Source organism: Scomber japonicus, chromosome 6 (genome assembly GCF_027409825.1).
Source record: "Scomber japonicus isolate fScoJap1 chromosome 6, fScoJap1.pri, whole genome shotgun sequence".
In the NCBI taxonomy this organism is placed as follows: Eukaryota; Metazoa; Chordata; class Actinopteri; order Scombriformes; family Scombridae; genus Scomber; species Scomber japonicus.
Window position 1 is genome coordinate 21,847,099 of NC_070583.1, and position 19,005 is coordinate 21,866,103.

The following is a 19,005-nucleotide window of genomic DNA, read 5'->3' on the forward strand; positions in this document are numbered from 1 at the left end:
CAGCTGACCACTACAATCATAAAGGACATTATTAAGCTATTTTACAAGGTGTGGTAGAAAAAAAACAAGTTCTAGGATATAAAGGTTGGACTTGGCGAAGTCCACAGTACTGTTGTTTTTGCTCTTTCTTTGTGATATGGTCAAGGCCAATACAGGAGGCTATTACCAAGATGGAAACATTAGAGGGAATAGATGTGATGCTGGTCACCCTGGGTGACTCAGCCTATCCATTACTCCACTGGCTTATGAACCTGTTTCCAGAATCCAAGAAACCGATGGAGGCAACAGCTGCACTTTAATCAGCAGCTGAGTCAGGGATGGATGAAAGGGGCTTTGGGTGCATCAAAGGCAATGTTCTCTTTTACTTCAGCAACTTGCAAATCATTGGTGGCTGCCACCCAGGGACTACAGATGTAAATTAAGTTTTAGCTATTTCTGATACAATAAATGCATTGTGCATTGTACCTGCTGAATAAACAATAATAAATGATAATGCCTCCATAAACAAAATGAGGCGCATTACCATTGTCAGCTGCATATTCTCTATATTCTGTGTATTGAAGCTTGCAATGAACAGTTCAATGAGGGAGACAATGAAGAATAGGATGAAGTTGAAGCTGATGAACTGGACAACAGAGAAAACCTAATGATAAACTATGTATACTACACATTTTATTAAGTGAAATACAGTAAATCAGTAAAAACCAGATTATTGTTTAGTGGATGGGTAAACCTCTATATAAATAATAACAAATCATTCGGACCGAATGATATGACTGGTCACAGAACCATATGAGAATGGAATAATGGTGAGTTTCTATGCCTGGTAGATATCTCTAACATTCTAGAGTTAATTTTTTAAATAACTTTTAATAACGTTTTAATAAAATACATTTGTTGAATCAAAGCTAAAACAATTGAGGTCACCGAAGTCATGCAAGTAATCCATGCACCTTTTTTGCCCTTTTAAAACCATGTGACCCCAGGGGACCCACAGTAGTTGTTCTGTATGGCCGGAATTCTAGAATATTGCTGGCTATATTGGCTGTCAAAAAAAAAAGTCTATGATGTTGTCCAGCCCTAGTTTGCTGATGAATGATTAATGTTTATCTAGGATATGAGATTTCCGATGTTTCTGATTAGGTTGAGCTAACTAGCTAATAGCTCAAAATAGCAAGGATCAGTATCCAGTGTGATTGGCCAATGGGGCTGTCCAATGAAAACTTGCTAATCAGCTGAGCTTTAAAACCCTACATCCTACAAGCTGTTTGGTGAACTCCTTTTGTGGGTTTCAGTGAAAGCTGTTTGATTGAGCTCAGGAAGAGTTGCGCCTTTTCACAATCTGACTACAACTGGCTGTTCATGACATATATTGAAAGATCTTTTGCTTTAAGAAGACTATTTTCAACTTCTTGTTTGCTTGTCATCTTGATATTTTGTTGAGTATGTCTTTACAGAATGCTTCAATCCAAGTTACAGAATTTATTATCGGTGGTTTTGACAAAACTGAAAAGCCTTTGGTAGCTGGTGTGGTTATATTAATTACCTATATTTTGGCTTTATTTGGCAATACGATAAACATTCTCTTCATTATAAATGACAAGCGATTACACAAACCAATGTATGTTCTCATTTGCAACCTTGCTATTGTTGACATACTATACACATCCAGTGCCTGTCCAACAATGATTAGGGTTCTAGTTGCTCGTGTTAATACCATATCTTACGTGCATTGCTACATTGAAATGTTTGCTTTCCATTTGGGAGGGGTAATGGAGATGTTTGCTTTAGCAGTTATGGCACTTGATCGATTGATTGCTATTGGTTGTCCATTTAAGTACCACAGTTATTTAACAAATGTGCGAATTATCGTCATAACACATTTCCTGTGGATTGCTGCTGGTGCTTTTGTGTCTGTTCTGCCAGCTACTCTGCTACCTCTTCCTCACTGCAGGTCAAAGATGAAGTACACTTTCTGTGATTATGCTGCAATAATAAGAACTACATGTGTTGACCCCAGACCTTATTTCAATCTGGTTACTGTCATAACATTTTTTCTTTTATTTTTCACTTTTGTGTTTATTTGCCTTTCATACATTTTGATCATATTTTTTGTCAAATTATCCACAGATAGCAACAAATGGAAAATGGGCAGCACATGTTTGAGTCACTTGGTTGTGGTAACATGTTATTACTGTCCACTATTTATTCGCATTGTTTTGACAAGGTTGGGTGTGGTATTAACTCTTGAGGCTCGCCATGGCTTAATGATCGGGGCCATCCTCGGCCCATCTCTTGTTAATCCTTTTGTGTACTGTCTTAGGACAAAAGAAATTAGATGTAAAATTTTTAGGATTTTCAAAATCAGTTACGACTGATTTAAGAAATGTAAATGTGTTAATACTTTGTTATGCATCCTTTTATGATCTAAGTATTTTGGTCATCCATGTATTTTCACTATTAATCCTGTTCATGGTTCTAAGGGGCCTATCACAACAAACATTGGTATAGAAGTAGTCTACATCCTGGACAGGTCTGTACTCTATTGACAAACACAGTCAGGCTCATGTGGTCACATGCATGCAATCTATACTTTCCAGATAACCTAACCTATCTGTCTTTTGACTGTGGGGAGAAACTGGGGTTTTTCCCCCCAGTGTTTTTCAGTATACATACTTACCAGCATTACCTACTGTAACTATGTCTATCTCAATAAGCTCTATAATGCAGGCATAGGACATTAAGGTTATTTTTTACCTTAAGAAAAGTTATTTCAAATGCACATTTTATTTCAGATTCATAGAAGACTGAGCTGGGCCCCATTTTAATGTTACACATTTGCAATGAGGAAGATGTGTAATGATATACTCATCACACAGGTGCAGAGGTATTAGAAGACAACAACAATCTAAACAGTAAATCCTGCATACTTATTCCTCTGTATACTATATTGTCATACTGTAAAACTGACAGCTAGGAGATGTCTGATGGTATAACTTATGATATAGATTAGTTGATTTATGTAAATAGTGTGGGGAATGTCAGTAAAGTGTTTGTTGACATGCACTGACATTTAACCAGGCCAGCTTCAAGTTATCTGACAAGGACTCTGCTAGATACCAGTTTTGTCTTTTTTTAAAAAAGATAGATATATTTCTGAAATATACTATCTGAGAGATACTGTATGCCCCATTTTAATGTTACATGTTTGCAATAAGGAAGATGTCATCACAAAGGTGCAGAGGTATTAGGAGACAACAACAACAATGTAAAGAGAGTAAAGCCTGCACACTTATTCCACTGTTTCCTGTATACTGCAAAACTGATGGTATAACTTATGATATAGCTTACTGTATACATATTTTATGTAAATAGTGTGGGAAATGTCAGTAAAAACATGTATTGACATGCAATGACATTTTTTATATTTTACAATTGTAACTTCAAATAAAACATATTCCCATATTTCCTGTTTTTTTTTGTATGACAATAGAAACCATATTATAATGTAATATGAAAGAATAATATACCTATGAAATGATGACAAAACATAGGCTCAACTATTGTATATAACATTTACAGTATTTTGTAGTATTTTGATTTATAAAAAAATTAGTTTTTAATTAACAAAGTATTCCAAAATACACATTAATGTAATATTTTCTGACAACCCAAACTGCTGGAAAATTGATTGATTCATTCACAACTCAGTGAATGTATGCATTTAGAGGAACTACCCCATTCTAATATGACACATGAATACATTTTTATCACAAAGAATCTTCACTAAGACAGGTGAGTGATAACAGGAACAGTAAAACATTGAATAATGTATTAGTTTATCAGTTACAAATAGGTGAAACCTATGTGTTTAATAGTAGTCTCTAAGCACATGACACGTGTTTAAGCTGTGTGGATGTCTTTATAGCATAACAATCAGTTTAAAAGCAAATAATAAACTTGAAATATGGAGCCTGATATATAGCTTTTCTTAAAAAAAGAAAAAAAGTTAGACAATGTCTAACCATGGCTGTTATTATTTCTATACTATTAATAGTTCTTAGCATATAGTCTTACTATGAGTGATATAATTGTAATATTAGTAATAACAGTATAGCACATACTTTTTTTGTTGTTGAACATTTTTATAAGATGTCTGTTGATGTAGAAAATCACAGATTAAACAGTTGATGTTCCCTAAAACACAGAATGAAAATATTTTTTTTTTAAAGAGATTAATATGAAACATTGTTTGCATATGTAAAGAAAACTAAGTCCTTCAGGGGAAAACAATATTACATACGATTGTTTCGAGAGAGTTCACTAAGATACAAGGATGCACACAGAGAGGCCTACACTCACACATGCACACTCTAATCACACACTTGAGACTGTTATTGACATGACCTTTGAAAAGCGGACCTGTCTAGGGTGTACCTTGCTTCTCGCTCAAAGCAAACTGTGAGAGACTTCCACTTCCTTGATGCACAGGATGAAAATAGGATAAAGAAAACTTAAAGAAAGGCATTGTTTACTCAAAGACAATGTATTGGTTTACTAACTAATAAACACAATCCTTCCTGAAGAAGGAAAAGAAGATTTACACCGCATTCACACAGAAAGCATCCTAGTTCTGACACTATCCATATTTACCTACATCTCAGCCATGTCTTTCAGTTGTCTGAAAGACTTTTTTTTTGTGATTTTGACATTTTTTATTTTCAAAACACAAACAACAACAGTACGGCAGCACATTAACAATTAGAATAAGGGTAAACAACAGAGTCACGAAAGGAAATTTACAGAATGATAAACAATATGAATCCTGTCCATTATAAATTAAAAATTAAAAATACATTCACCAGCCAAATAAAAGGACATTATTAAAAGACATTATTACGGCACGCAGGTGGTCGAGTGGTTAGCGCATGCCGTGCCTTTGTACACTCAAGAGAGGCTATACTGTGATAGGAGGCCATCCAGTTGTGAATCAAGGATATGTTGGGGTTATACCACAATGACAATATAGCCTTTTTCGCTGCAGTTAGGCCTGCTAAGTTCTGTCCAAATCCAAATTTTTTCATGACTAACCACAAATAATTCCATTCTCGCTCTGTCCTGTCACTTGACGCCCATAAAGCCTTTGACAGGCAAGAATGGAATTATTTGTGGTTATAGCAGAAACGGCTGAAGCCCAAGCAACGTCATGTTCTCCTGAACCGGGGCAAACTCCCTTCTCCTGTCCATCGTTTCTCTGCTGTAGTCCGGGAAGAACAGCAGGGGATGTCCATTGTCCGTTGTCGGAGTAGTCCAGCAGCTTGAAAATCTGTGAAGTCGGTGGGCTCTCTCTATGCAGATGTCCTGGTTTCCCAGTGAAGGTATTCATTTGGGCAGATTGGCGCTCAGGAAGCCAATGGCATTTGACCCTTCCTCACCTTCATTCAGCCCGACCAGTCTCACGTTGGACCATCTGGGTGATTTTCGAGGTGAGTTCCCCCACCTGTTGCTGAAGGCCATTGACTTCACGTTTGTTAGCTCTCACTGTAACTTGTAGTGTATCAAACTTAGCCGTGTTACTCTGAATAGTTTTGTGTGATGACTCAGGGCCCTTGGCTAGCTCACTCACAGTATATTTTATTTGTCGTGTTAGTTCAGCTAACTGCGGAATGAGGATGCTGTTGACCGCTTCTTTCACTGCCGACTGAATGAACGCTCTGAGCTCACTCTGCTGTGCTAACAATGCGGCGCAAATAGCGTTTACATCTGAGTTTTCCTTGAGACATTGTGCACTGATGACTTATCGGTTTAGTCAGTGAAATAAATGGTAAAGATTGTTTAGGGGTTGTTGAAAGCGAGCTGTTGTGTTATGCGTGCATCGCAGTCGAGCGCCACCCGAAGTCCCTGAAAGATTATTTTAATCAATCCAGCTGTCCACACACCCAATAGACTGCTTTAGGTCACTTCCACATGCAGGAAAAGCAAACCAAAGCATATGTGTTCTTTTTCTGCAGTTTTATGTAACTATAGTTATTGTATTAGGCTTAAAGCCCCCGAATTGTGGGTGACTGACACTCAACATTGTGCCAGTGTAAACACAAACTCTCACATCTCACATCAAAACACCCTGTGCAGTGAACTTGAAGACAATAATGCATGGTTTTCAGGGGAAATGATTCCCAGAAGTGGCTGTGGCTCTATCCCATGCTCCAGTTGACCACTGCAATCCAAAGGGACATTATTAAGCTATTTTACAAGGTGTGGTAGACTAAAAATGAGTTTTACAATATAAAGGTTGGATTTGGCGAAGTCCACAGTGCTGTTGTTTTTGCTCTGTCTTCGATATATGATCAAGGCCAACAACAGGCTATTACCAAGATGGATGGAAACATTTGAAGGAAAAGTTGTGACGGTGGTCAAGCTTGGTGACTCATCCTGTCCATTACTCTCCTGGCTTTTGAAACCATTTCCAGAATCCAAGAAACCAATACATGAGAACATGATTATCATTTAGTGGATGCATAAACCTCTATTAAAAAAATAAACAATAATAATTATAATATATATATATATTTTTTTATTATTATTATTTTTTTAGGTATGACCCATTCACTGGTTTTGGAGCAAACTCATCTTCAGTGTTAGTTGGTGGTTGCATTAGTTGGCATTGACCTTTGTACAGCCATTATTCATTGGGCCATAGTTAATTTGGATTGCTGTGGCACAGGGGAGTAATTCATGGGGCAAACATTAGCAATGGTTGAGCACTGGTGCTGGATAAAATTTATTGTGGTGATTATTGGTGTGTTTGTTGTCCAGGACACAAAGCAATGATGGCAGTGTCAGTTAACTGCATAAACATCTGATGATTTGCCTGTTGGTGGGCTTGAGTGTAGTCTCTTTTTCTCTGCCTCCCATCAGGAGGCTTCATTCTCCTGTTTTTTAAGTTTCTGCTCAGTTTGATAACTACCTTTCTGCTGCCTGGACCCAAAACAGCTAAAAAAGGCCACAAGAGAGAAAGCCATGGCAGCTGAGACCAGCTCCAGGTGGTTGTGGTTATCAAACGACTGCAACTGTAACCCAACTGCTGGTGAAGGATAACTCAGCCTTTGCTGCCCCACTCAGGAGAGGTGTACAGGTAAAGGGGCGAAACACCTATGACCATGAGAAACCTGCTGAGAATGCAGATGGGTTCCCGATATTGCAGGCATACAAACAATCTTGTTACATTCCAAGTTGCTCCTGCAGTCTCTGCTAGCATCTATGCTGTTTACTTCACTTGATGATCTCCAGCTGTAGAGACCACTTCCCATATAGTGGCACACCCCTGGACAGCAGGTCCCAGCCTGTGTTTAGGGCTTGTGTGTTGCTCTCAGGGAGAGCAGGTGCTCGTTGCTCCAGAGGATCAGTGCCAGCAAGTATAATCAAGGGGAATGCAACCCTTCTTAATGCAACATGATGACGAGTGAGAGGCAGAAATAAATGTTTCAGGGAGAGAAACACCAGACAATTTATTGGAGACCCTCACCCTCGTCCTTGTGTAATCCACCCCAGCCTGACAGACTGTGTCTGTAGTAACTACCTTCCTGGACAGGACAGAGCCCATGGGCACCCCTTGGATTAAGACGGAGCTTGCCAGTGACACACTGCTCTGGCACACTCCGATGTGACTTACAGTTTCCATGCACCATGATGCACAGGATCCAGCCTGAGGGAAGCCACCCAGCATTAGAATTCCGAACCTATCTGTCTTTTGACTTTGGGAAGTAACTGGGGGAAATTCACGCAGAGCCAAGAAAAAACATACAAACTCTCACATCTTCACTGTGCCAGTTGATGGAATATATTATGAAGCAAACATACTGTACAACTTTTTTTCAAACTTAACAGCATTACTTATTGTCTGTAACTATGTCTAACTCAATAAACTCTATGCTTCTGCTGTATGTTATGAAGGACAAAAAATGACATAACACACACACATAAGTGATGTGTCTGAATGTACCGAAATCTGCCACTGTTTGATTTGATGTGAATCAATAGTCAGTAGTACTAACACAATTCAGTCGTTACCACTAAAAGTACCGACCTAGGCACCCAACCCTAGTGACTAATAAAAAGAACAATAAATCATTGAATAATGTATTCGTTTGTCAGCTACAAATAGGTGAGACCTATGCTTTTTATGGAACTGTGCTATTGTTGAAGTGCTTCCTAAAGCTTTCTCTCATGTCTTTCACAAGTTTCTTATTTCTAAGTAAATGCATATCCTGCATTTTTAAGTTTAAACCACATAGTAACATGAAATACTTTTCATAGCAAGGAACACTCACTTCATGGTGGCTAATTAGAATTAGTTAGTTAGTTAAATTATGCTAATGAATTATAAATCACAGAGGAGTAAGTAAATCCCAATGTGTATCTAAATTGATTCTGTAAAATGAGCGTTGGTATTCCCCTGTGTTTAATAGTAGTCTCTAAGCACATGGCATGTTTAAGCAGAGTGGATGTCTTTACAGCATAACCATCAGGTTAAAAGCAAATAATACATTTGAACTATGGAGTCTATTTATGGAGCCTATTCCACTTCCCAGTTACCAATTAAAAATGTCACACACTAGTTACAGCTTGAACATGACATTTTTTTTCTATAATATTAAACAATAAGAACTCTATTTTTGTTGTGGAACAAACATGCAGTCTCAGGCAGTTCAGAACTACACAGTGATTGCTTTCCTAAACAAATGTATCTTGGCTAGAGAGGCTTCAGTCCTCATGTATTGCTGACTTACAGACTACACAGATAATTTTGGTTTCCAAAGTGTATGGAACTTATCTAAGATGTCTGTTGATGTAGAAAATAAGTTATTTAAAAAGAGATTAATATGAAACATTGTTTGGCATATGTAAAGAAATAATAAATAATAAATAATATATGTAAATATAATATATGTAAAATATGTCCTTCAGGGGAAAACAATGTTACATAAGATTGTTTTGAGAGAGTGCACTAAGATACAAGGATGCACACAGAGAGGCCTACACTCACACATGCACACTCTAATCACACACTTGAGACTGTTATTGACATGGGACACTAATTAGCTTCCTGTTGGAGCTCAACAGCATTGTTGTAGAAACATGTCACTCTGCCTCCAAGACAAAACTTTTTAACACATCATCTTTAGTAGTTGTACATGTTTTGCACATATAGCATTTACTACAAAGTTTGTTCAACACATTTGATGATATTGGATGAGAATTCACAGTAAATTACACAACAGTGGTCATTACTCAGAACCTAGAACATTATTTGTGTAGTTTACACATTCTCCATGTGTCGAGAAAGACATTGCTTACTCAAAGACAATTTATGGGTTAAATAACCAATAAACACAATCCTGATATAGGAAAACAAGATTTACACTGCATTTACACATAAAGCATCCTAGTTCTGACACTATCCATATTAATCTACATCTCAGCCATGATTTTCAGTTGCTGAAAGACTATTTTAATCAATCCAGCTGTCCACACACGACCAATAGACTGCTTTAGATTACTTTCACATGCAGGAAAAGCAAACCAAAGCATATATTTGTGCTTGATGTTTATTTTCCTCAACTCTATGCATCTTACTACAGTGATTGTATTGAGCTGAATACAAAATTGTGGGTGACTGACACACAACATTGTGCCAGAGTAAACACACAAACTCTCACATCAAAACACCCTCTGCAGCTGACTTGACAACAATAGTGCAAGGTTTTTAGGGGAAGTGTCCCAGAAGTTGCTTGGCTCTAGTCCATGCTCCACCTGACCATTATTATCGTAAAGGGCACTATTAAGGTAGATCAATGGAAACATTAGAGGGAATAGATGTGATGCTGGTCACCCTGGGTGACTCAGCCTATCCATTACTCCCCTGGCTTATGAAGCCGTTTCCAGAATCCAAGAAACCAATGCAGGCAACAGCTGCACTTTAATCAGCAACTGAGTCAGGCATGAATGACTGGGCTTTGGGCACCTTAAAGTCATTGTTCTCTTTTACTTCGGCAACCAGTTCATCACTGGTGGCCTCCACCCAGGGGCTATAGATGGAAATGAGCTTTTAGTTATCTGGTACAATAATAAATGTATTGTCCCTGCTAAATAAACAATAAATAAATGTGCTTCCATAAATAAAATGAGGCACATTACCATTGTCAGCCACATAGTCCCTGCCTTCTGTGGATTGCATAACTTTTGTGAAGCCCACAATGAACAATGCAATGAGGTAGACAATGAAGAACAGGGTGAAGATGAAGTTAATGAATTGGGAAATACAGAAAACTGTGAGAAAATGAAAGAAAGGAGGGGTGATAAGATCAGGAATGTACTCTGTGTCTACCTTTCAAGTAATAGCTTGGTAATGTAAGGGCTCCTAAAGAAATGTACCATGGAAATGTCATGACCATATCGTGAAAACCGGGAGCAATCTTTTGCCTGTATTGCTGTGTTGGCTGGAGATAGTCATACAATTTACTACAAGTCATGTGATGTACATCATATGTAGTCAATGTTCAGCCACATACATGTAGTGACCACTAAAATGTAAATGAGTTAGAAAATTCCCAGCTGTAACAAAAACATGTTTTTTTAATTGAATTTCTTAAAAATATTCTGCAAAATGTTACTTAAACATTCAAAACTCTAATACATTTTTCAATATCAGTAATATTATATTATCTATGTAATGTTATATTATTTATATAACAAAGTAGGGCAACAAGGTTGAATTGTCCATGATCTTGTTAGTTTAAATATACAAAGAACTACACAGTATTGTCATCATCACCAATCTACTATATTTAAAAAAAAGCAATCCAAAAGGTAACAAAACAATGTAAATATGTGGTCAATGGTACTATGATAAGTAAAATACCTTGAATAATTAAGAATAAGATTATAATGAAGTAGGTCCATACACCTGTATAAAAACAATAACAAATTTGTGTTATATATCCATGGCATGGTTTGTTTGTTTTTTAAGGTATGAGCCATTCAGTGGGTGTTGACACTGCAGTATTTATTTCAATGTCATTTAATGTTTTTATTTTGGCTTTTTTATGTGTGCTACACTCTTGGCACTTGACCTGGATGCATCAGCAGGACACTTTATTTTCTTTACAAAAATGTGAATGTGTGTGTGTACTTTTGGACATTAGAGAAAGGCAGCCACTGAACTCTCAGCAGCAATGTCTCTTTCCCTTCTGGTATGTTCTTGCATGGGCCGCCGCAACTGGGAGTTGGAGGTCTGAAGGGCCACTGGAAGCATTTTAGAAAGTCAAACAGGTGGGGCTGGAGAACAGGGAACATCCTGCTGCAATGGTGGAGAGATGGGTTGTCAGGCCGTTCTCTTTTTCCTCTGCCCAATAAGCCGTGAGCATGGAGAGGACGTTAAGTGCTCTGGCCGAAAGCACTGCCACTTTGTAAGCCTTCTCAGTTAAGGCTGACTGAAACCAGCCTTATATTGCTGGTTTCAGTCTTTAGTATACTTTGACATTTGCAAGACATGTTAAATGGCTAAAGTTTACTTTGAATTTCCTGTTTTAGAAAACAAATACTTATTCTTATTTAGTAAATAAATATGACAATAAGTCATAATCCAGGATTTTATGTTTATTTTTAGTACAAACAACTAAGAGTTCCACCGTGAGGACAGAGTGCCTCGTGCAGGTCTATTCAATAATATATTGTTTGATTAATCATGACTGAGGTAAATGTGACAAATAGGTGATATTTTCCAGCCTTAGTTTGCTGATATGTGATAAATGTTTACCTAGCTTTACCTTACTAATTAGGATAAGCTAACTAACTAATAGTTCAAATTAGTCATCACTATCCAGTGTGATTGGACAATGGGGCTGTCCAATGAAAACATGCTTTTCAGCTGAGCTTTAAAACCCTACATCCTACAAGCTGTTTGGTGAACTCCTTTGTGAGTTTCAGTGAAAGCTGTTTGATTGAGCTCAGGAAGAGTTGCACTTTTTCAACTACGACGACTACAACTGGCTGTTCATGACATATATTGAAAGATCTTTTGCTTTAAGAAGACTATTTTCAGCTTCTTGTTTGCTTGTCATCTTGATATTTTGTTGAGTATGTCTTTACAGAATGCTTCAATCCAAGTTACAGAATTTATTATCGGTGGTTTTGACAAAACTGAAAAGCCTTTGGTAGCTGGTGTGGTTATATTAATTACCTATATTTTGGCTTTATTTGGCAATACGATAAACATTCTCTTCATTATAAATGACAAGCGATTACACAAACCAATGTATGTTCTCATTTGCAACCTTGCTATTGTTGACATACTGTACACATCCAGTGCCAGTCCAACAATGATTAGGGTTCTAGTTGCTCGTGTTAATACCATATCTTATGTGCATTGCTATGCTGAAATGTTTGCTTTCCATTTGGGAGGGGTAATGGAGATGTTTGCTTTAGCAGTTATGGCATTTGATCGATTGATTGCTATTGGTTGTCCATTTAAGTACCACAGTTATTTAACAAATGTGCGAATTATTGTCCTTACACTATTCTTGTGGATTGCTGCTGCTGGTTTGGTGTCTATTCTTCCAAGAACTCTGCTACCTCTCACTCATTGCAGGTCAAAGCTGAAGTACACTTTCTGTGAGTATGCTGCATTATTGCGAACTACATGTGTTGATCTCAATCCTTATTTCAATATGGTTACCGGCATAGTATTTTCTATTTTATTTTTATCTTTCTCCTTTATTTGCCTTTCATACATTTTGATAATACTTTTTGTCAAATTATCCACAGATAGCAACAAAAGGAAATTGGGCAGTACCTGTGTGAGTCACTTGGTTGTAGTAACATGTTATTACTGTCCACTATTCATTACTGTTGTTTTGACAAGGTTGGGTGTGGTATTAACTCTTGAGGCTCGCCATGGCTTGACAGTTGGGGCCATCCTCGGCCCATCTCTTGTAAATCCTTTTGTGTACTGTCTTAGGACAAAAGAAATTAGATGTAAAATTCTTAGGATTTTCAAAATCAGTTACGACTCTCAGTAAATATTTAAGAAATGTGAATGTGTTAATGCTTTGTTATGCATCCTTTTATGGTCTAAGTATTTTGGTAAAATAATGGAATTTCAGTATCATGTATTTTCTGGACTATTAATCCTTTTCAGGGTTGTTAGGGACAGACGCCTATCACAACGAACATTGGTAGAGAAGTAGTCTATTGACAAACACAGTCAGACTCATATGTTCACATGCATGCAATTTCCACTTTTCAGATAACCTAGTTAGTTTTGTCTTTTGATTGTGGGAGAATACATTCTGTGATGCTGTATGTGTTACCTCAACCTTTCCTAAAGTTTTAAAAAATAACTGATTAATGGATTTATGACATTGAGGTTAGTTATTCAAAACTTTAAAATTCAAAATGTATCAATTTTAGGGTGGTTGAGGCTTTGTTCTTGTGTTTAACATCTAAATTCCTACATTTGACAAAATATTTTTTCTGAACCAGAGAAGTAAAGTGGAACTCCCCATTTACTGTGTCTAAGTAAAATAAGTTGCCTGAGTATAGAAAATGTTCACCTAGGGCAGGGTATTTAACGTCAATCAAATTGCTTCGATAATAGTGAGTAGCAAAAAAATATTTGCATTTTGTACCAAATTTCAATACCTAGCAGGAGCGGAGCTGTCTGAAGCGTCCAGCTGTATCTCCTCAACATAGACAGCAATAGTGTAGATGGTAACAGTGTCTACAGCAACTTCATCAGTAATTAGTAATTAGGTCTATCCAATTTACTGTTACTGATGAAGCCTCTGTAGAAAGTGCTGTTGCTTCCACTTGCTGATAACTCAGTTAACTTAACATTAACAGACAAGATACTACACCAAACAATTGTTATAAAACAAATTGATAACTCCATTTTGCTAATGTTATCTAGCTGTACAGACATTCAAGCCATTCATCATATTTTATCTTTAAAACTAACCAATATTAAAACTAGCAAGTTTTGGTGGTTGGTGGGTTTGAATATCATTACAGTCACAGCACATGCTGGCGTCACATCGAGACTTTAAAAACTGACATTATAGGTTGAATTGTTTTTATGCTTAGATTAGCTTGATGGTGTCAACAGTGTGTAAATGATTGTGGTAAATAGGTTTATATTTTTTGTAATGAACTGCTTTGAGTGGATAAAAATGCCAAGGAGCTGAAAAATAAAACTAAAGACCAGTAGTGTGATGTGATTTTCTTTTTGTTAATATGCAATTTATGAAATTGGTTTTGAAAGAAGTATCGTTTAGAACCAGTATCAGAATTTTTTGAAAAATACCCAGGCCTATTTCCACCAACTCCAATCCTTACAATATTGCCAATACTTACTGAGAGTCTGTGTCAACACTGATCAACACATCTCTTAATTGATCTTTATCATCTACATTATGTAAAGCCATATTCAATTTGATCCTTTTTTTACTCAAATGTTTTGCCTGTTTTTACATTTGGTTGTTTTTTAGTCTTCTACTTAAGCCTTTATGGAAAATAAATTGCAGTGTGTTAGCATTTGTGTAGAAGAACTATCTTCTGGAATTCGGTATGGAAATCTGGTGGTTTTTTGACAGGCAGTTTCAGCTGACAAGTGCTTGGCTAGATATCAGTTTTGTCTCACAACAGTCACTACAGTTTGTTTTTGTTTTTTGTTTTTTTCTACTAACAGCTCAGAGCAGTTGTAACAGCTGTCTATTTCACTTCAGTTTGGAACCTTATAACTTGACACCTGTGTATGTATGACAGGAATTGTAAACAGTTGCAAGGAAAAACTAATTGATCGGTGTTGAATCTTTTCAACCATGACACTATTATCCCATCTTTTTTGTGATGGGAGTGACAAGTGGGGAAACAATTTTTTAAATTGGTCCAGTAATAAGTGAGTATCAACAACACTTAATATTAAACTTAAAATACATACAATGGCAGGTGATTTTGTATACTACATACTACATCTGACAACGTAGTAATTTACAAATGTGAGGGCTGCTATCTGCTGGTGAAATGGAAAATGTGATTTTTAGCACTGAAATATTAGAAAGCACATTCTATTTTAAATTCATAGTAGATGTGAGCCATATCTAATTTTAATGTTACACATCTGTAATCAGAAGGGTGTTTAATTATATGCCTTTTATCAAATAGGTACAGGGCTATAGGAAGAAATCAATGTAAAGAGAGAGAGATAATAATAATAACAATAAGAAACCCCTCCCTGAGCTACTACCTTATCGTGGTGGAGGGGTTTTTCGTGTCCCAATAACCCCAGGAGCTCAGTTGTCGAGGGCTGGTAGGGTCACCGAAGGCCAACAGGTCTGGGGGGAGGGGCCAGACAAAGGGTAGCTCATAAGACCCCTTATGATGATTTCTACAAATGGTTTTCCTTGTCCCTTGCCCGGACGTGGGTCACCGGGGGCCCCCCTTCTGGAGCCAGGCCTGGGGGTGGGGCTGTACCCATGGGGCCTGGCTGGGCACAGCCTGAAGAGGTGACCCTTTTCCTGCAGACTCACCACCAGTAGGAGGGGCCAAAGGGGTTGGGTGTACCCATGGGGCCTGGCTGGGCACAGCCTGAAGAGGTGACCCTCTTCCTGCAGACTCACCACCAGTAGGAGGGGCCAAAGGGGTTGGGTGCAATGCGAGCTGGGCAGCGGCCGAAGGCGGGGACCGTGGCAGTCCGATCCTCGGCTCCAGAAGGTAGCTCTAGGGATGTGGAACGTCACCTCTCTGGTGGGGAAGGAGCCTGAGCTGGTGCGCGAGGTTGAGAAGTTATAGAAGTATAGTCGGCCTCGGCTCGACGCATAGCAAGGGCTCTGGAACCAGTTTTCTCGAGAGGGGTTGGACTCTCTTCCACTCTGGAGTTGCCACTGGTGAGAGGCGCCGGGCAGGGGTGGCAATACTTATTGCCCCCCCAGCTTGGTGCCTGTATGTTGGAGTTCACCCCGGTAGACGAGAGGGAAGCCTCCCTCTGCCTTTGGGTGGGGGGACAGATCCTGACTGTTGTTTGTGCCTACGGTCCAAACAGCAGCACAGAGTATCCACCCTTCTTGGACTCCTTGGAGGGGGTGCTGGAAAGTGCTCCCTCTGGGGATTCCCTCATTCTGCTGGGGGACTTCAACGCTCACGTTGGCAGCAACAGTGAGACCTGGAGGGGGAGGGGGACATTGAGTCCGAGTGGGCCATGTTCCGTGCCTCCATTGTTAAGGCGGCCGACCGGAGCTGTGGCCGCAAGGTGGTCGATGCCTGCCGTGGCGGCAATTCCTGAACCCGCTGGTGGACCCCCGGCGGTGAGGGATGCCGTCAAGCTGAAGAAGGAGTCCTATAGGACCTTTTTGGCCTGTGGAACTCTGGAGGCAGCAGGCAGGTACCAGCAGGCCAAGCAGAGTGCAGCTGCGGCGGTCGCTGAGGCATGGGTGGAGTTCGGTGAGTCCATGGAGATCGACTTCTGCACGGCTTCGAATGGGTTCTGGATCACCATCCGGCGTCTCAGGAGGGGGAAGCAGTGCATCATCAACACTGTGTATGGTGGGGACGGTGCGCTGCTGACCTCTACTCAGGACGTTGTGGATCGGTGGAAGGAATACTTCGAAGACCTCCTCAATCCCACTGACACGCCTTCCAGTCTGTAGTCCGTTGTGGTGAAGAGGGAGCTGAGCCGAAAGGCAAAGCTCTCGATTTACCAGTAGATCTTCGTTCCTACCCTCACCTATGGTCATGAGATTGCTCCGTAGGGTGGCTGGGCTCTCCTCTAGAGATAGGGTGAGAAGCTCGGTCATCCGGGAGGAGCTCGGAGTAGACCCGCTACTCCTCCGTGTTGAGAGGAGCCAGATGAGGTGGTTTGGGCATCTAGTTAGGATGCCTCCCGGACGCCTCCCTGGTGAGGTGTTCAGGGCACGTTCCACTGGTAGGAGACCCTGGGGAAGACCCAGGACACGCTGGAGAGACTATGTCTCTCAGCTGGCCTGGGAACGCCTCGGGATCCCCCGGGAAGAGCTGGACGAAGAGGCTGGGGAGAGGGAAGTCTGGGCCTCCCTGCTTAAGACAGTACGGTACAATAAAAACTTTATTTATATAGCACTTTCATACATAAAGTGCAGCTGAACATGTTTTACATTTAGAGCTATAAAACAAGTCGAGCAAGTTAAATAAAGAGCTAGTTTCAAATAAATAAAATGCCTTCTAATATGGCAAACTGTAACCTAATATAAGCATTGTAGTCATCAGAGAAAAACAGTAGCACTAATCACTATGTATAAAACATGTGTAATCACCATGTATACAGCTGTACCCTGTACACAATGTCTGACGGTCTCTTAAATACAATACAAGATCTGACCAACTGACTCATCAGCTTGGGAGAAAGGCCCCTCTTCTGTTCCAGACTGTAGACCCACACTTGTGCGAAGGTGTGTGAAGCTCATGCCTGATCATGAGAGCTGCAAGGCATGATCAAGGCAAGGCTTCGAAGAGGTTCTGGACCACCATCCGGTGTCAACACTGTGTATGGTGGGGACGGTGTGCTGCTGACCTCGACTCAGGACGTTGTGGATCGGTGGAAGGAATACTTCGAAGACCTCCTCAATCCCACCGACACGCCTTCCGGTAAGGAAGCAGGGCCTGGGGACGCGGGTGTGGGCTCGAAGTTCCAACCTTTGTCGCTGTGTTCCTCAGGCACACAAAACATGTTGCTGACCAGGTACTTGCCGATGGCGGCGCTGACGGCACTCTGATTAGGTACTGCATACACCTCAGGCCATTTGGTGAAGAAGTCCATGGCCACAATTACATAGCGGTTCCCTTGGTTGGTGGTAGGGAAGGGGCCCAGGATGGCCACCATCACTGTGGTCATTGCATCTCGGTCCTCGATGTGCTGACAGTGTTGGCACTCCTCTTCCTTGCTAGGGCATCGGGACAGTGCATCGGCATTGGCATGGAGACGTCCAGACCAGTGGCAAATCTCAAAGTTGTAGTCCTGTAGCATCACCAGCCATCAGCCAAGCTGCCCCTCAGCCTCCTTGAAGTTGAGACACCAGGTGAGGGAGGCACGGTCAGTCTGCAGGAGGAATCTCACTCCAAGGTAAGGAGTAAGGCCAGAGAGGCGGAGTCCCAGGATGATGGGTAGCAGTTCTCAGCACAGGAGCCTCAACCAGTGCTGACTGGAGCATAGTGAAGGCAGCTGCACAGTCGTCATTCCACAGGAATGCCTGGTCTTTCTGGGTCAGTCAGTGTAGTTAGCTGGCATTGGTGGCGAAGTCCCTGACGTAGCACCAGTAGTAATAGGCCAGCCAAGGAAGCAGTAGACCCTTCAGCTGGCAGCGATGACACAGTGGATAGACCAAATGGTAGCAGCAACATGATGGACCCCCAAGCTGGCAGTGATGGAATGGAGGACCCCCTGGCTGGTGGCAATGTAGTGGACCCTCTGGCTTGTGGTGATGATATGGTGGGCCTCCTGGCTGGTGGTGATGGTGTAGAGGGTTCTCAAGCTGGTGGAAACAACACCATGGACCCCCTGGCCGGTGGCAGCGATATGGAGGATCCTGCAGCTGGTGGCAGGGATACAATGGACCATCTGACTAGCGGCAGCGATGTGGTGGATCCTTCAGCTGTCAGCAATGGGGTCAACCCCTCAACTGGCAGCAATTGAGTGAAGAACCCCCCAGCTGGTAGCAATGATGTGGTGGACCCTCTGGCTGGTGGGAACGATGTGGCAGATTTCCTAGCTAGTATCAGTGACATGGAGGCAAGTCACAGTCCTCCTTCACCAGTAGTGTGGAGTGCTATAGCCTCAGAACCCAGGTAGAGTGCAGTTCTGGGTATGTCCACCATAGCCTCCCATTTGGCCTGGTGTCCAGCCCAATGATGCTGGAATCTTGGATGTTGGCTAACAAAAACTGATCGTCAGTGACTCTGGTTATGTGAACTTTAGTG

General features: G+C 40.5%; 2 protein-coding genes across 2 annotated transcripts; both read left to right on the plus strand.

Moving 5' to 3' along the window:
* Window positions 1–1,445: 1,445 nt before the first annotated feature.
* Window positions 1,446–2,378, plus strand: LOC128359869 (olfactory receptor 4D10-like). The gene has a single exon (XM_053320189.1). It carries the CDS (start codon window positions 1,446–1,448, stop codon window positions 2,376–2,378), a length of 933 nt encoding a protein of 310 aa, XP_053176164.1.
* A 9,762-nt stretch (window positions 2,379–12,140) lies between these two features.
* On the plus strand, window positions 12,141–13,079 carry LOC128359870 (olfactory receptor 4D11-like). The gene has a single exon (XM_053320190.1). The coding sequence runs from the start codon at window positions 12,141–12,143 to the stop codon at window positions 13,077–13,079; it is 939 nt and encodes a 312-aa protein (XP_053176165.1).
* Window positions 13,080–19,005: the final 5,926 nt, after the last annotated feature.

What these genes read in the sequence shown, in the direction of transcription:
- LOC128359870 (XM_053320190.1), top strand. Translation starts at nt 12,141, where the DNA reads ATGTCTTTACAGAATGCTTCAATCCAAGTTACAGAATTTATTATCGGT.
- LOC128359869 (XM_053320189.1), top strand. Translation starts at nt 1,446, where the DNA reads ATGTCTTTACAGAATGCTTCAATCCAAGTTACAGAATTTATTATCGGT.